Genomic DNA, 19885 nt, shown 5'->3' on the forward strand with positions numbered 1-19885 from the left:
CACTCATTGTTGATGACGGCAGTTGTCACTTTTCTCTGGACTTTAAGTTGTTACTCATTAAAAGCATCGTGAAAAAAATCAGATCATCCTTACTACATTTTCAAATTTCAAAGTTTCATAATTTCCAGCTCATAAATTCCAGTTGTCTTTAATCAGGAAATGAGCATTTCAAGAAGTGCTGTTTACTTCTGAGACTAAAAAACGCTCTTCATACAGAAAATAGACAATATGATTATAAAAATACTGTACAATACTCCAAACTAAGGTGAGACGTATTCAGGGTCAGTGGGGTGGAGCAGTTTGAGAATCCTGAACCCTTTTGTGTTTTTCTCCATGAGACTCCAGCTTTGTGGTTTTATCAAAACCACTGAACTTCCTCAAATGTCCAGCTTTGTGGTAATATTCTGCACCACGAAATGCACTGCTTCTTTATGTGGAAGATAGCCCTTAGCAGGTTAGCTAAGCTATTACTTGCTCAGCAATTTAAAGGATATGGGTGTCAATAAGCTTTACTGGAAACCAACAATTGGAGAGTTGGAAGCAATATCCCTGAAACGCCCATCAATACTATTCAGAGGCAGCAAGCCAACATTACCCAACATGCAGCTGACCATTGTTCTGACTTCTAATGACATTAAATGATTAAGAATGGCAGGGACAAGCCACCATGTTAATCTACATAACTAATGAAGGTGCCTTAAAGAAACAAACTGAGGTAACGCTGCAGTCCTCACACAGGGCAGCAGGAGAGGAGAGGGAGATGTATCTTCATCATAATCATGCTGGTCAATTTCTGTACAGCAGGGGGCGACGTGTCCCACCATCAGACATGGCAACAAACAATAAGCTTATATCTGGGTGTCACGTTATAAGCACCTTCCTACATTGTTCATGGGTTAAGGTATAAGCTTTATATAATTGGCTTGCTATAATGTTTGAATGTGTGTTCTAATGTATTTATGACAGCTCATCAGGATTACTGGAGCTGTGGAAACACTGCACAGTGTATCCTGCTGCCTGAGGTACCAATTCCCTGTTCTTTTAAACTCGGAAACTTTACATAAGATTTACAGCTTCACTGCCCAATAAGGTAAGGTCATATTTAAACATGGTATTGTATTATATTAGGCTAGTAGTTTACAGATATTGTATTTATTCTTTGCATTCTTTATATTTTCTAATGTCCTTTCCAGATCTATAGGCTTTTTGTTTTTTTAAACAAACTTACATTTAGTATGAAGACTCATTCACAATATGCTAAATTACTGCAAAAAATGATACCAGCAAAAAAAACATGTGCATGACCACATACATGTCCGTTCAAAATCTGTGTCTGAATCAGAATCAGAATACCTTTATTAGTTCCACAGAGCCAAATACAGCTTAATGTTACCTAAGTACAGTAGCATGCATATACATGGCTCACATTGATGTGTTTTCTTCTGCAGGATAATGCAGACCTTGATACCAGTACCACAGCCCTCCTTATCCCAGGCCAGGGAGAATCTGGTGAATGCTTTCCCCCCCAGGCTCCTCTGTCTGCTGGCCTGCGGAGGAATAGGTTGCCGCTATGAAGGACCAGAGTGTTGGAAATTAAATCAACAGGTCATTCGAGGCATCTTCTCCTCCTGGTGAGAGGATGTGATTGAATCTCATTATATGTGGCTGAATTTGCTCCATCAAAAACAATAAGTGTACATTTACAGAATTGTTGAATGTCTTGCTATTGCAGGGTGACAGATGACATCATAGCCATGGCACGGCCATCTAGTCATCTAATTAAGAAGTACAAAATCATAGAACAATTTCAAAGGTAATCGGTTTTGATTGTTATCTCTGTAATGTTTGTGTGGTGTGCATGATACATGAGAAGCACGTGTGACAACGTAATATATACAACCTCCTGCCCGCTTACATGTTAGGATCCAAATGACATTTTTGTATTTTTGTAATCATTAATCTGATAAAGAAATCTGACATCATTGCTTTTTGGTTACACTGAGTAATGCCTTCAATTTAGGACATATTAGATCTTTATTGTCACAAGAAATATTGCCTTTAAGACAAAGTCACAGCACTAGTGTGTCCACCGTCTTCTTCTTAATTTATGAGTTTGTTCCAGGTTAAACATCAGATCAATCATCAACATGCAGCTCCCTGGAGAACACGCTCACTGTGGACCTCCCATAGAACCTGACAGCGGTTTCACGTACTCCCCACAGACCTTCATGGACAATGACAGTGAGATTGTGATACATTTGATACAGAAACTGTTTGCCCTCTTTATATCTGAACAAATTGGGACATCTAGATAAACATTCAAGGTTAACATGATATGAGTTGCAGTGTTTGTGTGGTCCTTCGTGATACAATGGCTTACAGGTAATCCCAATGAATGTCAACTATGATCCTAAATGCAATCATATGTGCACATATTTGTATGTTTGCAGTTTACTTTTACAACTTTGGGATGCAAGACTTCAATGCGTCCTCCCTTGTTGGTTTAATTGACGGGGTGAAGGTTCTGGCCTTTGCACTGAGGGAAGGAAGAGTGGCCGTGCACTGCCATGCAGGCCTGGGCAGATCAGGTATGTATAAACAAACACACTGTATCTAGTATGTAAACACATGTGAATATTCAGTGTGTGTTCTTGCTGCTCAACAGGCGTCCTGATAGCCTGCTACTTGATTTACATCCTGCGCATCAGCCCAAGTGAGGCCGTTCATTATTTGCGGATCAAACGTCCACACTCCATCCAAACTCGGGCCCAGCTGAACCAGGTGTTTGACTTTGCTCGCCTGCTTGGCTCACAGCTGGTTCAATACCCAGACCCTCGCCTGCGGCACGGAGACCCTTTCAGCCTGCAGCTGCACCTGAACAGACAGGCCTTACTGCTGCATGGCCAGGAGGCACGCACCCTCAAACAAACACCAAAGGTCTGGACCGTACATTATTTATTTTCCATTAACACAAATCACTGCACATTAGTTTAACTGCAGTTTTACTTGAAATAGGTGGTGTACCTCCTGTGTGTGTATCTCTCCTGCTTAGCCCTGGGTCTCCCTGCCCCTCCAGAGATCCAGGCTGAGCTGGACAAGAGGTCAGCACTGAGGAGCCTGAGCAGGACCGTGAGGGAGAGCCTGGTGTCGAAACAGTGCTTGCCCTTACTGAGAGAGTGTCACCAGGGGCCAAGAGTGAGTTTAGGATCGGTGTCCTTCTGGGACGAGCCTCTGGGCTTTTTGACGAGGAAGAGAGAGGTGCTGCAAGACAAACGCAGCTACAGTGACTCTGACCTCAGCAAGATCGCAGTAAATCAGGTCCAATTTGACTTTGTTTGTCCACAATTACATTCTTCTTTTGTAAATCAAATTTAGGCTTTTCTCACTCTGTTTGATTCTCTTCTGAAGGATCTGGAGTTGAGTCCATACTGCAACTCAGAAGCTGGAAATGAAAGACAGGTTTGTGTAAAGGATCTGACACAACCTGATCTGAGACCAGCTAGTCCGATCCTTGCCAGCATCAAACAAGGCCTCCAGCCAACCAAAATGGAATCTCAAGCACTCAACATGCCAGTATCTAGCATGACATCAAGCAACGACTGTGCTCTGAGGTCAAAGTGCTCAGCTAGAAAGGCACTTCCCAAATACAGCTCCAACATTGAGGTAACTGAGATTATTATTACAATAAAATTAAAATAATGAAAACTCTGATGTGTATGTGTCCAAAATTTTGTTTGTATTTCACATAAAGTTAAGCAGAAATCTACATAATCCAGGCCCAGCCTCAGTTGCTGTTGCTAAGGCATTGGCAGATCTTTGTCCACCGGAAGAAAACATCCTGCAAAGATCAGCTCTGCTGCAGGTGAGAAACACTGGTTAAAAATCACCACATCTCACTTTAATTTTGAGCTCTGATGAATACTTTCACCCACGTTTTCAACAGGAGGAACTGAACAGTAGTGACTGTGGCTGGGCTCTGCTGCTCACTGAGTCAGATCCTCAGGTTCTCAGCTGTCTGCTGTGGACCTGGCTGGAGAGGTTAAAGGTCAGTGGCAGCAAACAAGAGGTCATGAGTACAGTATTCAAAGGTTTTATTATTCATATGCACATAAGCTACAGTGTAGAAATGGCAGTGCAATTCTTATGACCCGAGCTCCTCCAACAATGCAACATATATAATAAAATATAAATACAATACAAAAATAATGCAATAAGTCCATATACATGTGAAAAGAATATGATGCAAGAACAGAAGGTGAAATTAAATATTGTACATTAAGACACACTTAAATACGGTTTATTGCGGTGATATTACATGATTACATTTGATGTAAATAATACACATTTTGAAAAGAAATGTTTCCATCTTTAGGTAAAGATTGTTCTCTCAGTCTCATATCTGTTTGTTTCAATGTCACCCAGGAGCCTGTTCTGAGTGCAGAGGATGTAGACAGGTTGTGTTGTGGTGCCAACAAACGGAAACCTCTCAGTGTGCTCAAGAAGGTAAAGAAACACATGTATGATAAGTCAGTTTTGACTCATGACTATTTTTCTTAAGAAACGTTTATATTCTTAACCTAGTTGGCATATATTTAAATAAGTTATTTGAAATGTCCCTGCAGCCACAGAGAGACACCATCTCCTGCCTCCTGAGCTGTGTGAGCACCGTGACCAGCCTGTGTCCACACAGAGAGGATGCAGTGCTGCAACGACTGGTGGCAGGCACTTACAAGGGTAAGATACATGTGGAGTCACAGTACGCTAAATGTGTGCATTTCTATTAAAAACGTAATATTAATATCAGGGTGTATATTCAATAATAAGCCTTTTTTAAATCAACAGTGCCCCCATGAGGAAACTTCAAGCCTGGCAACGTTAATGAAGGTCCTGAAGGCGAGTTTAAGAGAAACCTCCCACAGCTACCTCTAAAGAGACAGCAACACCAATGTTCCACTTTGAAGAGCAGAGTCCTTATTATTATTATAAAAGTTGTACTCGTACTTTTACACACTTATACCATTCTCAGTTGGATCAATGACTGAACATATGAAAATTGCTAGTAAAAAACAGAAGTCATTTTAAGAAGAGCAGATGCTAGGGTAAATGCTTTTAGTGTCATTTTGATATACAATGATTTTTCTACGGCAAGTGGGGTTTTCCTTGTATTTTTCTGTATACGGCGCACAATCAAAAGGGTTTGCCCCCCCCCTGACTTAACCCATTGGCCAGTGCTGCATATTGTTATGTAACAATGGCTAACATTTAAATAAATCCCTTACATCAGAATTCAATGAGTACACTGATACAATTTACACTTTACATTAGGCTAAATAATTTGTTCATGTATACTTTAAATAGTGTCAAAGTTACGGTAATGTAGTACTAGCAGATTAAATCCAAACTGTGTGTCCAGAGTCTGATCTGTGGCCTATTCACCCTTCCAAGCCTAATAAATCATTGACACCGTCTGCATACTGTGTTTTCTATAACAGAACAAGTCCATTCATTGACTATTTTTTAAATGCAGTTCAATTACTTAAAATAGTTGAATTTGTACTTTTACCAGCTTAATACTAAAACAGAACATCCCGTTAAAAAATAAAAATGTTAATCACAATTTCAACATTTGAACCAAACATTGTAATAATTCTTAAATTATTTGAAATTAACTACAATATTAATTGCAGTCCTAATTATTGAAAAAAGCAATCCAGTAATAAGACATCAAACAAACAAAGCAATGCAGTTTAAATGTTAATGTTTATTGTGTCAGTGCATATCCGGGTATTAAAAAACAGTAAAAGCAACAGTGCCAAATGAAGACTATAGTAGTAGTTAAACAGTGACATGTAAAGTAATGCTTGTTCCAACTCAGTCACAGTCCTCTGAAAGCTAACACAGTAGCCATGTATGATCAATGTTTCGCATTAAATACACAATTCATATGTACAGCTCAATATTAAAGCTTCAAATGATGTTAACTACTTCATACTCTGTTTAGAAAAGTGTCTAAATGTGTCTAATGTAAACTAAGTGTCTAATGTAAACTAATGTAAACTCTTTGACTGAAGTTCGTGTATGGAGTAGAAAATATACAGACATTTCTAAATAAAGTATTTGAGGTCAAAGCTATGATAAAAAACATGTTACAGGGAGGAAAGTGACAGAACTCTTAAGTGCTCACAGAAATACTCAGTCAAACTTGTTAATATTAAGTTATTCTGAGTGTAAACGTGCTTCAATACCAACAGATCAGCTACGTGTGTCAAAAATGAAAACCTTGGTTGCATTTATTGTGTATGTGCACTCACAGTGTGTAAAAAGAAAACCAAATGTGAAATGAATTAAACATGTAACAAGAAAATCCATCAGTTATTCTGTGCTCTTCGATTCAGACCAGACTCCCTGAAAGCAGGAAGTCTAATCTGATTCACTGAAGGAGTTACCATCAATTATAGGCAGATATTTGCTGTAAATCAAGTGCACAGATAGTAAAAAAGTGAAACAGTTTAAATGAAGCCTGGTGTTGCAAACTCACAGCTTTTATCACTGAAACGTGAATGACACATTAAGTTAAACGTCTCTTTCTCTTGAACCAGGCGTGAGGACTTCTATGACAACAAGCCGTCACTACAAACTCTTAGTGAGCCTCTGTTAGGGGCGAGGTAGGGAGTACAAATACTGCACAACCACATACTGTAGCTTAAAACCCAGCCGGGGTGTGCAGGGTGGATATCAGGGGCTTTGTAGATAAAATATATTATCGTACTATCACCACAAACCGCACGGTAATATTTATTTTCTAAACATTACAAATCAATTTAGGCACTGGAGATCTGAGAGATGGTGTGACTAGTACCAACATCTCTGTCATTTTCGCAAATGCCCAATGTGATGTCATTGGTCCAAATTAGGGATCAGGGTTAGGATGATCTGTAATTCAAGGGTCTAGATTGAGCTGCTGGTGCCATATTGCTCAGAGAAACAGCTCTGGTCAGGAGACGGCATCATGGCAGACTAGCCGCTACGGCGCCGTCCTTCTCTGCGCGGCCTCCTGTAGAGCCAGGTGGCGTTTGGAGGAGATTCAGGGAGGGGAGTGCTTCCCCCTGAGGAAATCAGCCAATAGGAAGCCAGAAGACGTTCCACAGGGTGTCACCCTCGAGCTCACTCACCCTTCTTCTTCAGGATCGTTGGAGTGGAGTCATTCATGGTCCTGAGAGTGACAAAGAATTAATGGTATGGTTGCATTTTTTATGGAGTGGATCGTCTTTTTTTATTTGATCTCTACCTGAGGGGGTGGTGCGGCCAGCTGGACGTCACCGGTGTGGGCGCTGCAGAGCTGGGGCTCATCAGCATGGCGCTGTAGATGTTGGCTGCAACGACCAGGATGCAGAGCAGGATGGGCCCGATGATGGCGCCCTCCAGACCCAGATAGTACGCTCCGCCTGCCACCGCCAGACCCGTCAGGTAGGGGTGTCCCCCTCTGACACACAGAGACAAGAAAACAGATAGAAAAACAGAAAGAAATTGACGAGAAAATATAATAGTGGACTTGGTAGCCGAGTAGTTGCCAAATGACCGCTTGATCGATTCCAGCCTTCATACCCTTACTCTCTTTCCCCTTTGTCACTACTAACAATGTAGATAATTGCGTTATGGCAGGCATCCATTTTTAATGTAGAGTTGTAAATACACAGAGGGGTTTAAACATTTACCCTGATTGCTGCTGCATTACCGAGCAATAAATATCACTTTGATTAAGAAAACACTATTCAAGTTGTTTATTTATCCTGTGGCAAACTCAAGCCATAAATGCAAAGTATGCTTTCAAAATACTAAATAATGTGATGTACTTCTGTATTTTTCTGACTGGAATCTACTGGAACAATATGGTTCTGAAAGAAAATGTAAGTCAAATGTGTTTTTCTGTAGTCCTTCCCCCCCCCATTCCCCATATTAAATATGTGTTTCCCCTTATCTTAAGACACATCCCAACTAGTCTTTTTAGTGACATCAAATCAATAACTCAACCTTAGTGAGAGGAATAATAAAGGGCAGCACTACAGGAAACACAACTCAAAGAGGAAACAGATGAGATGCAGCATAATCTAGCTTGTTGTCAGGGGTTGTTTTTTTATCAGGTTTATCTCAACAGCTGTTTCTTAAGCTGAGCAAGGCAAATGCACACACTTTCGATAGACTTCACCAACAGAATGGTTTCCTTTCAAAGCCATATTTGGGTACAAACCAGGCAGCTGTTATTTGAAATGCATTCGTCAAATGTGTCAATAATCTGAGGGGAAGCTCAGATAACAGAAGCTGGGTACGCGTACATACCCTGATATGTCAGAGTAGATGGCTGTATCTACAAAGTATGTAGGGAGCAGATGGCAGATCAGCAGCAGCACGGCCTTCACGCCTTCGCCCTGCACCAACCACAGGTCACACACTGCGGGCACCGCGGCCCAGTAGGTGCCCAGGAACGGCACCGCACCCAGGATGGCAGCCAGAGCTACGTGCCAGCAGAGAGGGATTCAGAGAGTGAGAAAACACTGAGCAGCTTGGCAGGCGACGACACAATGTGCTGTGAACATGCCGACTCACCAGAAGGAATGAACACTATGTTGATGCCAAAGATGGTGTGAGTGAGCCAGGTGTAGAGGCCGTAGAAGCCGGCCATTTTCAGAGAGGCGTCAAACACTCCTCTGAAGAAAAAACACAAGCACACACATGGTCAAAACAATTATTTAGATACGTGTTAAGGTAGTTAAATTGTTTTTGTGTGTGGCTACCTGATGGCCTCTTCTACTGACTGGCCTATGATATTTGAGGAGGGTCCAGGCTGGGAGAGGGGGGTCAGGCTGATCACCCATTTGACCGGTTTGTAGTATTCACCGCTGGAGCTCAGCAGGTAGAAGAGAGTGGTTAGGAAGATCACCTGCGTAGAAACAAGACACAGCACTAATATGATGATATCTAGTTAAACTAATTCACATATTTCAACCAGTACTTCAGTTCGATCAAACATATTAAGGAACAGAGTACTCTTATATATATTTGGGGTGGTTACTTTACAACAAAAGCATTTATAACTTATGACATTTACAGATTGATCAAGCTTTAAGATCTGTTAAATGCTCCCATTGAGGCCAGTCTGAGAGTCGAAAGAGGTAGCAAATGTAAACTTTAAAAACACATTTTTTTCTACAATGGAATTACAATTTCTTTGTTTTTCTAAATATTCAGATTTAAACTTGTGTTTACATTCAACTGTTAGTGTGACATGTTTTATCGGGGACAACGTGCATCAAAATGTGAAATGAACATATATGTTGTTCAAGAGAGGGAAACAGATACTCAAATATGGGACATGAAAAAGTCGTACCGAGCCGACCCATTTTATACATACAAACCCATGTAATTGGTTCTTTTTGTAAAGTGGTTCATACCAGGCTGAGGACAAAGTTGAGCAGAGCCGTGCCGCTGTGGAACAGGACAGAGAGGAGAGTGGTCGTCGTGGAGATGAGGAGGCCCACATTTCTGCTCATTACCACCCACAGAGACTCCAGGATCTAAAAAACAACAGAAAACCAGTCACCCACAATAAATGTACACCTCTTTGAGACACAGTTATAAATATGTCAATGATTTCCGTCCTGTTGTCGACAAAGACCTATTGCAGACCAATCAGCGCCTGATACAAAGGACAAACAAATGATGATGTAGCACCCCCTACGCTCTAGTCAAGCTATTTTTGTGAATGATGACCAACTCATCCATGACAGGAAGGTAATACATGCTAAATGTCTGCCTCACACAGAAGATATGGTCATACTTACAGACAGCAGAGTCTCAATATTTTCCTGCAGAAAGGAGGCGATGTCTTTCCAGTCCAGGATGTCGACCAGCCAGCTGTTCCCTCTCTGAGCCGTCAGCTTCTGACCGCGGGGGCGTCCAGTGTTGGTCGTGTTCTGGAAAATTAAGGGAATGTTTTACACATTATATTTTTAGGCGACAAATTTGTCCTCAACATTAAAAGTGAAATGGACTGGGCTGACCTTCACGAACCACGAGTGGTACAGTCTGTCCCAGAGCTCCAAAACCTGTTTCTCGATCACGGCTGTGTTGTTCCCCTTCTCCCCTAACATCTTATGCAGCTGTAAAAAAGAAGAAAGATTCAAAGCAGATCAAGGTACTGAAGTATTAAAAATGTGCTTCCTTATTTTGACCGTTGTCTGTAATAATTCTTACCTTTTGTGTTATCCATTCTCTACCATGCTGATAAACATTGGTAGCAGCTGAATTTAGAGCCTTCTGCACCACACGAGCCTCTGGGAGCCAACTAGAGGAGGACAATGTGAGAAGAGGAAGAAAATATAGACTCCATACCATTTTTTTTTTATTAAACGGGGAGTAGACTGTCATACTTGGCCCATTCTGGATGGTTAGAAACGGTCTCATTGATTAGTTTACTGGTTACGTCGATCATGTGGACACTTTCATGGTGAACCTAAAAGATAAAAAAGGTACTTTGATATCCAAGTATCAGTGCATCTGAAATGCGTATTCTGAAGTAATAAAAATGCTACCATAGCGGTGAGCAGCAGAGCCATGAGCAGGGTCCCTGTCACCAGGAGGAAGATGATGAAGATGCTGATGATTTTATCCAGAGATCGCTCCAACCACACGATCATCTACGCACATAGAGAGGACACAGAGAGGTAGAAGAAAAGGGGGAAACAGGGAGGAAGTCAGTGTGATTCTGAAGAGGTTCAAAAACAAACAGTGATCAGACACATGGAGAAACCTGTCCTTTCCATGTGAAGAAGAAGCCATTTTGGATTTAAAAGCTGCCCCCTTGGGCCCTGGGAAAAGCAAAGTATACAGCCGAGAGAGCCTGAATATCTGCCCACGTATGCATGCACACATCCTTACACTTTAATATGGAAACATGCATGTTTGTTTGAATGCATGGCCTTTGTCAGTATATTTTTATATAATACAAAAAAACAATTACAAGCCCATCAACCAGTCCTTCAAAGTTCATTCTGTTGAAATCTTTTCACTCAGGTTTCTCTATGGTCCAATACTGCATCAGCATCCAGATTGCAAGAGTTTAATCTCCACTTGTATTATGTGTTAATGACACAAAATCACGTGTTGAGGGTCAAGTTACTGGAGTCAATGGGAAGTTGCTGTTGGTTAATAAATTGACAGTAAAATTATATGGCAAAAAAGGCTCGGTTGCATTTTCCAGAATAAACTGTTAAATATTACTAGTGAATGTTTAACTACAGTCCTCCTAATCCTTACTTCACAGAAGGTGCTTGGCAGGCTGACTGATGTGGATTAAATCCAGTAAAAAAGATTGGTAAACAAAGAAATGGAAACTGCCAATCAAACAAGTAAGGACAGTCTGTTTAGAACCTATTAGCTCAAAATGACACTTAAGGCATTTACAAGACCACTAACAGAACATCTTAGCATATATAGTGCGTCATATTGACAAACTGTTAACTGTTTCCATTGTTTTGTCCCCACTCCCGCCAAAAAAGGCTCCTGAACCACAAAGGTTTCATGGGCAGTGTTTCTCCTACATCTCAATAAACTTGTCAGGCTTATTGACAATATATTCAGAAACGCTGCACTCTCCTCCCACTGTGCTCTGTCTACATCACCACATCAGCCATCTCTCCATGCAGCTCATACACTCTCAGGCAGAGCTGCCAGTGAGGTCACAGCAGGGAAGGTACGGGCGAGGCCGACGGACAAAAGAGTCCCACCTCCTCGACCGTAGCTTCCTGTAATAAGCAGGAAAGCGGCGAGAGGACAGACATGTAGACGAGATGAGGGGGAGGGTGGGGACAGTGAAGGGTAAAGCGTCAGTCCAAGCGTGTGTCCACACCTTCACACACACTCACACGTTCAGTATGTACAGGTTATTTCCTTATATGGCTTCTCTCGCTTTCTCCCACACACACTGCTTTGTGTCAGTCTCTCTTTCTTTCAGCACTCTGCTCCTCCAAATCATTACCTGCTTGTTAAGCCAATGCCAGAGCTTGGGGAGACAAAGAGACATTGGGAAGATTATTATTGGAAAGACCTGTGCACGGTTATCACATGTTCCTGAACAACAAGAACACGACCTCTTTGGGAGCAGGCAGTGAGGGGTCAGAAGTGGAGCGTGGCAGGCAGGATTTCATTACTTTGTGCGGAGCGGATACACAGTGAAGATGCTCATCATTGTGATTATAAACACACAACAACTATTTCCTGATAAAAAACATCAAGAGAAAGAAATGTTTCAGTGCAAAGGCGTCACACTATGAAGTGGTTAAGATGAATATGTAATTCATACAATTGCCTACCTTCAAACGAAGCAGACACAAAAAAACATGATCATTTACTTCATGTTTGAGTTCACCTGACAAAGTCCAAAAGCCATCCTCTTTTCACCTTCTCTGTCTGCTCCAATACCTGGGACTTAGTTGTAAAATGCGCCACTATGTTCACCATCTAGTAGCTCATTTGGTTTGTTTACCATTTGGTGCTGAGCAGGTTGTTTAAAGTCATTTTAACACATGCTTTTGGTGAAAACTGCAGCATGCTACTTTTTTAATAAGGGCTATGTGAGCGGTAAGAGTAAAGTTGCTGTTTTTTACAACAACAATGATTTCAAAGATGTTATAAACAGGGGTGCACATAACTTTTTTGCCCTGGTTCTCAAAGGAGCACCTGGAGATGTTGCTTGGTGCTCATCCTTAAAATGAAATAAACCGTAACTTTTGAGGGGGTCTTGACTTTATTTGCCAGACACACGGCACTGAACACACATGCAGAGGTGAACACAAGACAACATTAGCACGACCAGTAATCCTACAAGCTGTCATCACTACCCTCCTGACTGTTCTCCTCACTGTCTTCCTCTCTGTCAGACATGGTAGCTGATGATGTAGGCCTACTTCTTCCTCTCTGGTTGAGTCTGCGATTAGCTGCTTGCATCCACAAGTCAACAGCTAGTTTTGGGTCGAAAGTCTCTGTTGTCATCTTAGACAAGTGGATGTAATCAAATAAGTATGTGAACATAACCAATAGCCTACCATAGCCAATAACAAATTAATGTAACTTATTTTATTTGTGTTGTTCATTCATATCTTATTTTACCTTAACATTTATTTATGCATTTTTTTTTACCTCTCCAGTTTTAAAGGATATTTTTGGTTACTGTCCTATAGTATACATTGGAATGATTTGAAACCTGTTTATCCCAATAATTACAAAGGAGTGCCTTGGAAATATGTGTTTACATAAATTGTGACCAAACCGTTTGAACTTAGACTAAGAGTCCTTAACCTCACTGAGCTGTAGTTAACTTATCAGCCTCTCAGTCTGACTGGAGAGGACTCTCCCTCTACATTATTGTAGAAACATCTTCTTCTTATCTCCGTTAGAGCAGCTAGCACGGCACCAGATTATAATAACAACAGCGCTGGTACCACCCTCCCTCTCTCCCTCGCTCACTCGCATTTTGTCTGTGAGCTGCGGGCGCCAGATAAGCCAACATCCCCCATTTTCATCACTTACAGCGCCCATCGTACAAGGCAAATGAAAGGTGGAACCGGGGTGAAAAGGGTGTTACATTTACTTAATTGTGAATATTGTTACATCAAGGCCGAAAATTAGGATGAGCCCCAACGGTCAAAATGTTTTTTTCCCTCCCAGAACTGCCAGCTCAGCACCTCCCCAGATCTGGCGCCCTAGGCGAACATCTAGCCAGTGCTACGGGCCGGCCCTGAGTTCATATCATGGTTCATATGCAACTCGCAAATATCTTTCTCTCTCTCTCTCTCTCTCTCTTATCTCTTATCTCTCCTCTATTTTCTCTCTCCCTCTCAATGTTGGTACGCAAATGCGCTTTGTTTCAAATGACCCGGTGCTCTTTTTTTGGCGGAGGTGCGCATGCGCACCTGCGCACCAGTTATGTGCAGCCCTGGTTATAAAGCTCCGTAAGACTAAGAGAAACTGCAGAATCATGTATGTATAACACAGTGAAATTAAATAAACAAAACCCAGTTGGTTCTACTCCTAAAAAGCATTGAAACTTTGTTCATTTTGTGGATCAGATGTGTACAAAATCGAAGTAAATGGTTTTTGAAGAAAGGAAATCATATTTGCAGGATGTACTAAAGTACCGAAAAGATGATAGAAGAAAGGATTTCAGAGACAGAAACCCATCTGAAACGTAATCCTTAGTTTTGAACCTCGGGCGATGTGGGGGGTTCAGTTTAATGCCCCGGCCACACGAGGACGAAAACGGCTAAACGCATAGGATTAACGCAAACGCAAAAAAGCTTCCGTCCACACGCAATATTCACCGGATAGTGTCTGTCCACACGAGACAGCTCCGTTTAGCTCCAACCGCTGGAGAAGCTGCAGTACATATGCAGGAGCCTGTACGTGGCGCTGTAACTTCCTCCACAAAAGCAGCGAAGAAGCATGGTTGTCATGGTTGCCCTTCTGCTTATTCTCCGCGGTGGGGGCCGAGGGAACCGGGCAGAGTTTTTCGCCAGTCAACGTGTATTAAAGTTTAAATCTTCCGACAAAATTATAAAAGTGCCGGTCAAAGGTCTTCTTTGTTATTTATTGAGCTTTAAAACAAATGAATAACGACTCTATATAATATAATAATAAAACACATGGAGCCTCTCTTTTTCCTCCCTCTCTTCTGACAGCATCAGTGTCTGTTTCATGCAGCAGCTGATCCAGTAATGAGTGACTCAGCCGACAGTAAAAATAAACATATTTATAACTAGTTTAGGTAGTTTGAGAGGTAATTAAAATAGCTAAGGGTGATGATCTGACTTGAAGTGTGTGTTTTGCTCCGTTCACCGCCGCATCACAGCGGGAGGAGCTGCAGGTGAGCAGAGCTGTGTGTCCTGTCAGATTAGACTTCACTCGCGTTTATGTCCATATCGAGAGAAAGATAAATAATCTGAATTCAGTGTGCAGTTTACTTTGACGCGGGGGTGAGCAGCAGAGGTGGGGAGAGGCGGGGCTATTGCCTCATCATTATCAGAAAATGATCGTATAGGGCGTACACACGGAGCCGTTGGACCCCCCAGAGCGTTGCCTATGCCGTTCTATCCGCCTTGGGACCCGTTATCGTTTCCGCAGTCGTTTAGTGCCGTATTCGGTCGTCCTCGTGTGGCCGAACGGTCTATACGACACTAAACAGTAACGCAAACGACCGTTTTCGTCCTCGTGTGGCCGGGGCATAAGTGAACATTTGAATAACCTTCACACAGAATTTCCAGATACATTTCCTTCAGAATACTGCTTACAGTGTATTTGTTCTCCTACATTGAAATACCCAGTAGGCCCCGGCTTAAAGTGTGTGGACAGTGACGACCATACCGTGTGAATACTAAAAAGACGTACCAGTGTAACAGAAAGTGTGTGTGTGCCTGTATGAGGGTGTGTGAAATCACAGACAGAGGACTTAAGGACAGCTCCTGTATCAGCAGCACCTGGAGATCGGTCAGAGACGTTACCTTAGTGTCGACACGCAGCATGAACTGAGCCAAGCCTTTGATTGGTCCAGGCAGCAGGGCCTCCTCCCGCTCGCGTCCATGCCTCTCCAGCACCGCCCACCATGAGAGGAGGGTCCGCGCTGCAAAGCCCTTCAGCCCAAAGTGGACCACCAGCTTCTTCAGCACCCACACTAAAGTATCAATGCATCATTAGTCAGAGAGTACAGTAGGTTGGACGAGATGCATGTGAGAGGGAGTGTGTGAATACATGTGTGTGTTACCAGCCACAGGGATAGGCAGCAGTTGTAGGATCCAGAGGTTGAGCCAGACCTGAACCAGTACAATGGCCCAGACCAGCAGAATGAAGTAGATATCACTGGCTCTGTGGGCGCTCTTCTCTTTCTGGAAGAGGCCGCCTGGTAGAGAGCGAGAGCCCCGAGGAAACCCAGGCGTGGAGGGAAGAGGGCCGGCAGACGGTAAACCATCTTGGTGGAGAAGAGGGCGAGGGCACAGAGGAAGAAGAGAAAAGGAAGAAGAGAAAGAAAGATCAGAGCAATGACGATGGACTATGGTTTGTTTTACAAAGTAAAATACCACCATGGTTAAATGGTAAAGCCAAAGCAGAAGTGTCTTGTTCCTTAAAGGTTGCTGGGTCAGAGAACATGTTGACTGTATGCAGCTTCTATATTAAAACACAAAGTAGTTTGGAGATTAATATCCATTAACCATCTGAATCCCAAGCTCTTTCAAGATTTTTGTTTAATTCTGTTTTGAATTTTGGTTTGGCTTGTTTTTCACTGCAATATAGATATGTTTGTATAATTCCTCCACCTCTATTGAACAATCACAATTATGGCTTGATCATTTGATTTGATGATATTTAGGTGGGAAAGTTGGTCACACATGATTCACTCAAATATAATAATCGAATGAAATGTGTAAATGGTATCCTTTTGGCAATTTGTAAAAAAAATGCCTTTCAAACCCACCAAGAGGTTACAGGGTTCAACACTTTTCAAACAGAATGCTTTATTGTCTGTTTACTTGATTGAGTATGGTGGTTGTTGACCTTCTCTAACAAACTTCAAAGTGAGCTCTCTTACCTGTAGTAGAGTTTTCACCCGGCTCAGTTTTCATCTTAAGGTTGCTACAGGAGATTGCCATGTAAATAGTGTTAGCAGCAAACGACAACACCTGCCCCGACAGCTCTCCTGGGGAGATGAAGAGAGACACAAAATACCAGTCACAAATAACAACACAGCAAAAAGCAACACATTTCTTTGTGAGTTTGTGTGGTATTTTCACTGGCCCAAACTGTCCACCTCATGTTTTAGGTAAAGCTTTACTAAGATACTGTATAACTAAATGTAAGTGGTAGCTCGAGGACTAGATTGGTCACATTATATTAAAAGGTGTTTTTATTTTTTCTGCTGCTAAAAGGATGATAGTTTGTGAATAGGATTCTTTCATATGGTCGTTCAACATATTGTATTTCAAGATGATTTCATACACCTTGATTATAAGGCTATAAATTGACATTTATAGAACTTGTTGGCTTTCTGGCTGACAGTAAGATGAGAATATTGATACCGCTCATATAATGTAATGCTGTATTCAGAAGAAAGTTAATAAGTTACATGAAAACTGTAAACAGGGCTGCACCAGCACATCTGAAGTTCACAAATTAACATATTATATATATATATATTTGACATGTACCAGCACTCTATTCAGTTATTTATGAATGCCCAGTTGACCGGGAGCAGAGGCTTCTTATTCTAATGTGGATGTGTGTGTGTTCATAAATCCTCACCTCTGCCAGGGACAGGTGGTTTCTCTTGGGATCCCACGATGATGAGGGCAACCACAACCACAAATATGGGCACCCTCCAGGAGCCGGTCAGAGACACTGAAAACAGATGCAGAAACCAGGGCAGTAATAACTAAATAAATATATCTCAATATTTTGGAGATACATTTTGCTCTTTACCTTCATGACATTTTGTTACATTATTTGTTATTTCTTGACAAAAATGTTTACATATGGTGCACTACTGTATAAGCTGAACGATATGTCTTGCTATAATTACAGCACTAATATTATTTATTCCGAAGCATTTGTATAAGGATAGGTGCCAAACAGAGATCAGATATGTCTACAGGCTTGGGATAGCCATATATGCTCTCTGTCACTTTTAACATTTCACACCCGGAGGTCAACAAGTGTTTTATGGCAAGCCTTAAGTGTGCTAAAAATACTGGAGATTTCATCTTACTATGAAACTCTGCATGTGATCTTTCTAAGGGGAAATAGAAAACTACTTCACTCCATTGACTGTGTAACTGTGTTTCTGAAGCCTGTTTCAAGCTACCTGCCTAGTATGTTGAATGTGAAGAAATGTTCCTAGGGGCAAAGAAGGAATCTGAATGGAGTGTGGAATGAAACCAACATGTCTGAGCAGAGTCTGCAAGCTTCCCTTCCTCCTCACACTCACCGGTGTAAAAGAGCAGGACGGCCCAGACAGGGAGAGCCACGGCCCGGAGGTAGTGCTCTGTGTTGGGACTCCACTTCAAACAAACAGCCAAAAAGTAGCCAAACACCACGGGGCACACCTGAGAGGGAGCAAAGAGGCAGAGTGGCACATAATGAAAATCTAAAGATGGTAATGGTTGTAATCAGATCAAGGTACATGTTGTAACCTCTGCTCATCTGATGCTTCTTCCAAATACAGTACAATTTGGTCAGTGTTTATGATTGTCCATGGTGGTGAGCATCTTACCAACAGACAATCTGCTGCTGTTTGGTAGGAAAAGCATGACATATGATCCTTCAGTCTGTAATCAGATGGTCTCAAAGGTCTTACCCAGTTCAACTCCACACAAAGACGTCTTTCGATGTAATTTAATACAATGTCCTCAATTCTGTTTTCGGACAAGGACCCTGTGAGAGTCTACATCTGCATTTAGAGAAAGGACAGGAACATTTAATCTGATTTGTATTTAGTCAAAGCGTAGCTGGGCTCAGACCCTGAGGCTGTTTTGGAATAATAAGGTATTAATCGATCAGACACTGAAACAGCAGGAAATCTTATTAGCTAAAATACAAGTTTAGGCATATTTTCCAAGAAAAATAGATTAACGGTATAACCCATTATGAGACACGTTCAAGGAAATGTATTTCCATCTATTTGATGCAATTTGTTATTCTGCAATTCTTTGAACTCAGTTTTATTGTTTATTAACTACTGATCATACTGCATAATTTGTTTATCAATTGAACTCTTATAAATTAATTATTCTGAGCTCATTTTAATCAAACTGGGAAAATGAGAAAAAAAACATTATCAAATACTCCTCCTTAACTAAATAATAACACATTTAAAGAAAATAATTAACTTCAAACTTGTTGCTGATAAGACTACATTTGGTGAACTGCATCAATTTCAGAATGTTTTATTTTGAATACATGTTTTAGAAAGAAGTATAGGCAAATCAAACGGAAAACGTATTATAATGTATAGTGGTGTAGATTGTAACCCTGTGTCCCAGCTACTCTCTGAGCTGTTTAGGGGGTCCAGCTGACAGAGCTCCACACTGACACATTGGGTCACAGAGGGTGTCTTGTCATCATTACAGGGTGGGGGGGGGTACCACTGTCCATTCACTCACCCACACAGTGTGGAAACAGTCCAGCGCGGCCCCGATGACCGAGCAGACGTGCCCGATGATCACCTGCATGCCGATGATGCTCCAGAACAAGTACAGGAAGTACACCAGCGGCGCCCCGGCCCCGATCACCAGCAGCACCGTGAGCCTCTGCAGCACCAGCCGGCCCATCGCCTCCACCAAGTAGTTCACACACCACACCGGGATCAGCAGGGTCCCCATCACGATGGGCGTCCCGGTCTCCTGCAGGCCGCTGAGCCAGGAGCGGCCGAGCCGAGCCAAGGAGTGCTTGAAGGGGTGGAGGAAGGTCCCGCAGAGCACGGCCCACAACAGCGGCCGGAGGAAGGCTTCCAGGATGAAGTACACCAGGACAGTAGCTCCGCAGCATATCGCCACAAAGATCATCGCCCCCGTGTTATAGAAGGCCTGTTTAATGTTTTTATCAAACTTCAGGGAGGACGGCTGGGTTAGCAGCTGGCTCACCATCCCGACGGCCGGCTGCACACTCTCGGAGAAGAAGACAGAGTGAGGCCGCCCGGAGAGAGGGCTGCCCGGGGGACAGGGGGCGGCGGGGCCCGGCACCGAGTTCTCCTCGTCTGCCATGTTCCCCGACTCTGCCTCTGTAGTCTACCGGAGGGATCTAAGCCGACGCGTGAGGGAGGAAAACATGTGACGTAGCGCTAACGAAA

At 42.3% G+C, this 19885-nt stretch overlaps 2 protein-coding genes across 4 annotated transcripts; one reads left to right on the forward strand and one right to left on the reverse strand.

Annotated features, from left to right (window-relative positions):
* The first annotated feature begins 1409 nt into the window (after positions 1–1409).
* LOC117553884 (protein tyrosine phosphatase domain-containing protein 1-like) lies at positions 1410–5468 on the forward strand. Of its 2 annotated transcripts, none has more exons than XR_004570202.1 (12): positions 1410–1631; positions 1733–1813; positions 2123–2241; positions 2451–2588; positions 2666–2937; positions 3016–3318; positions 3409–3663; positions 3752–3862; positions 3944–4045; positions 4423–4517; positions 4623–4734; positions 4843–5468. XR_004570202.1 is itself a non-coding variant. In XM_034227985.1 (12 exons), exons 1-12 carry the CDS (start codon positions 1453–1455, stop codon positions 4927–4929), a joined length of 1842 nt encoding a protein of 613 aa, XP_034083876.1. In that variant the 5' UTR covers positions 1410–1452; the 3' UTR covers positions 4930–5468. The 2 variants fall into 2 exon arrangements, 1 of the variants encoding a protein (XP_034083876.1); XM_034227985.1 differs by having other exon boundaries at positions 4423–4503; positions 4623–4718; positions 4825–5468.
* Positions 5469–5741: 273 nt separating this feature from the next.
* On the reverse strand, positions 5742–19878 carry tmem245 (transmembrane protein 245). 2 transcript variants are annotated; one of them, XM_034227983.1, is made up of 18 exons: positions 19200–19878; positions 18026–18143; positions 17344–17439; positions 16634–16741; positions 15812–16015; positions 15552–15721; positions 12035–12058; positions 10590–10694; positions 10428–10510; positions 10252–10342; positions 10059–10157; positions 9840–9971; positions 9450–9572; positions 8793–8938; positions 8605–8705; positions 8338–8512; positions 7289–7483; positions 5742–7213 (listed from the first exon to the last, which is right to left on the reverse strand). In XM_034227983.1, exons 1-18 carry the CDS (start codon positions 19797–19799, stop codon positions 7165–7167), a joined length of 2619 nt encoding a protein of 872 aa, XP_034083874.1. In that variant the 5' UTR covers positions 19800–19878; the 3' UTR covers positions 5742–7164. The 2 variants fall into 2 exon arrangements, with proteins under 2 accessions (XP_034083874.1, XP_034083875.1); XM_034227984.1 differs by lacking the exon at positions 12035–12058 and having other exon boundaries at positions 19200–19799.
* Between the last annotated feature and the right edge of the window lie 7 nt (positions 19879–19885).

This window comes from Gymnodraco acuticeps, unplaced genomic scaffold (assembly GCF_902827175.1).
Source record: "Gymnodraco acuticeps unplaced genomic scaffold, fGymAcu1.1, whole genome shotgun sequence".
NCBI lineage: Eukaryota > Metazoa > Chordata > Actinopteri > Perciformes > Bathydraconidae > Gymnodraco > Gymnodraco acuticeps.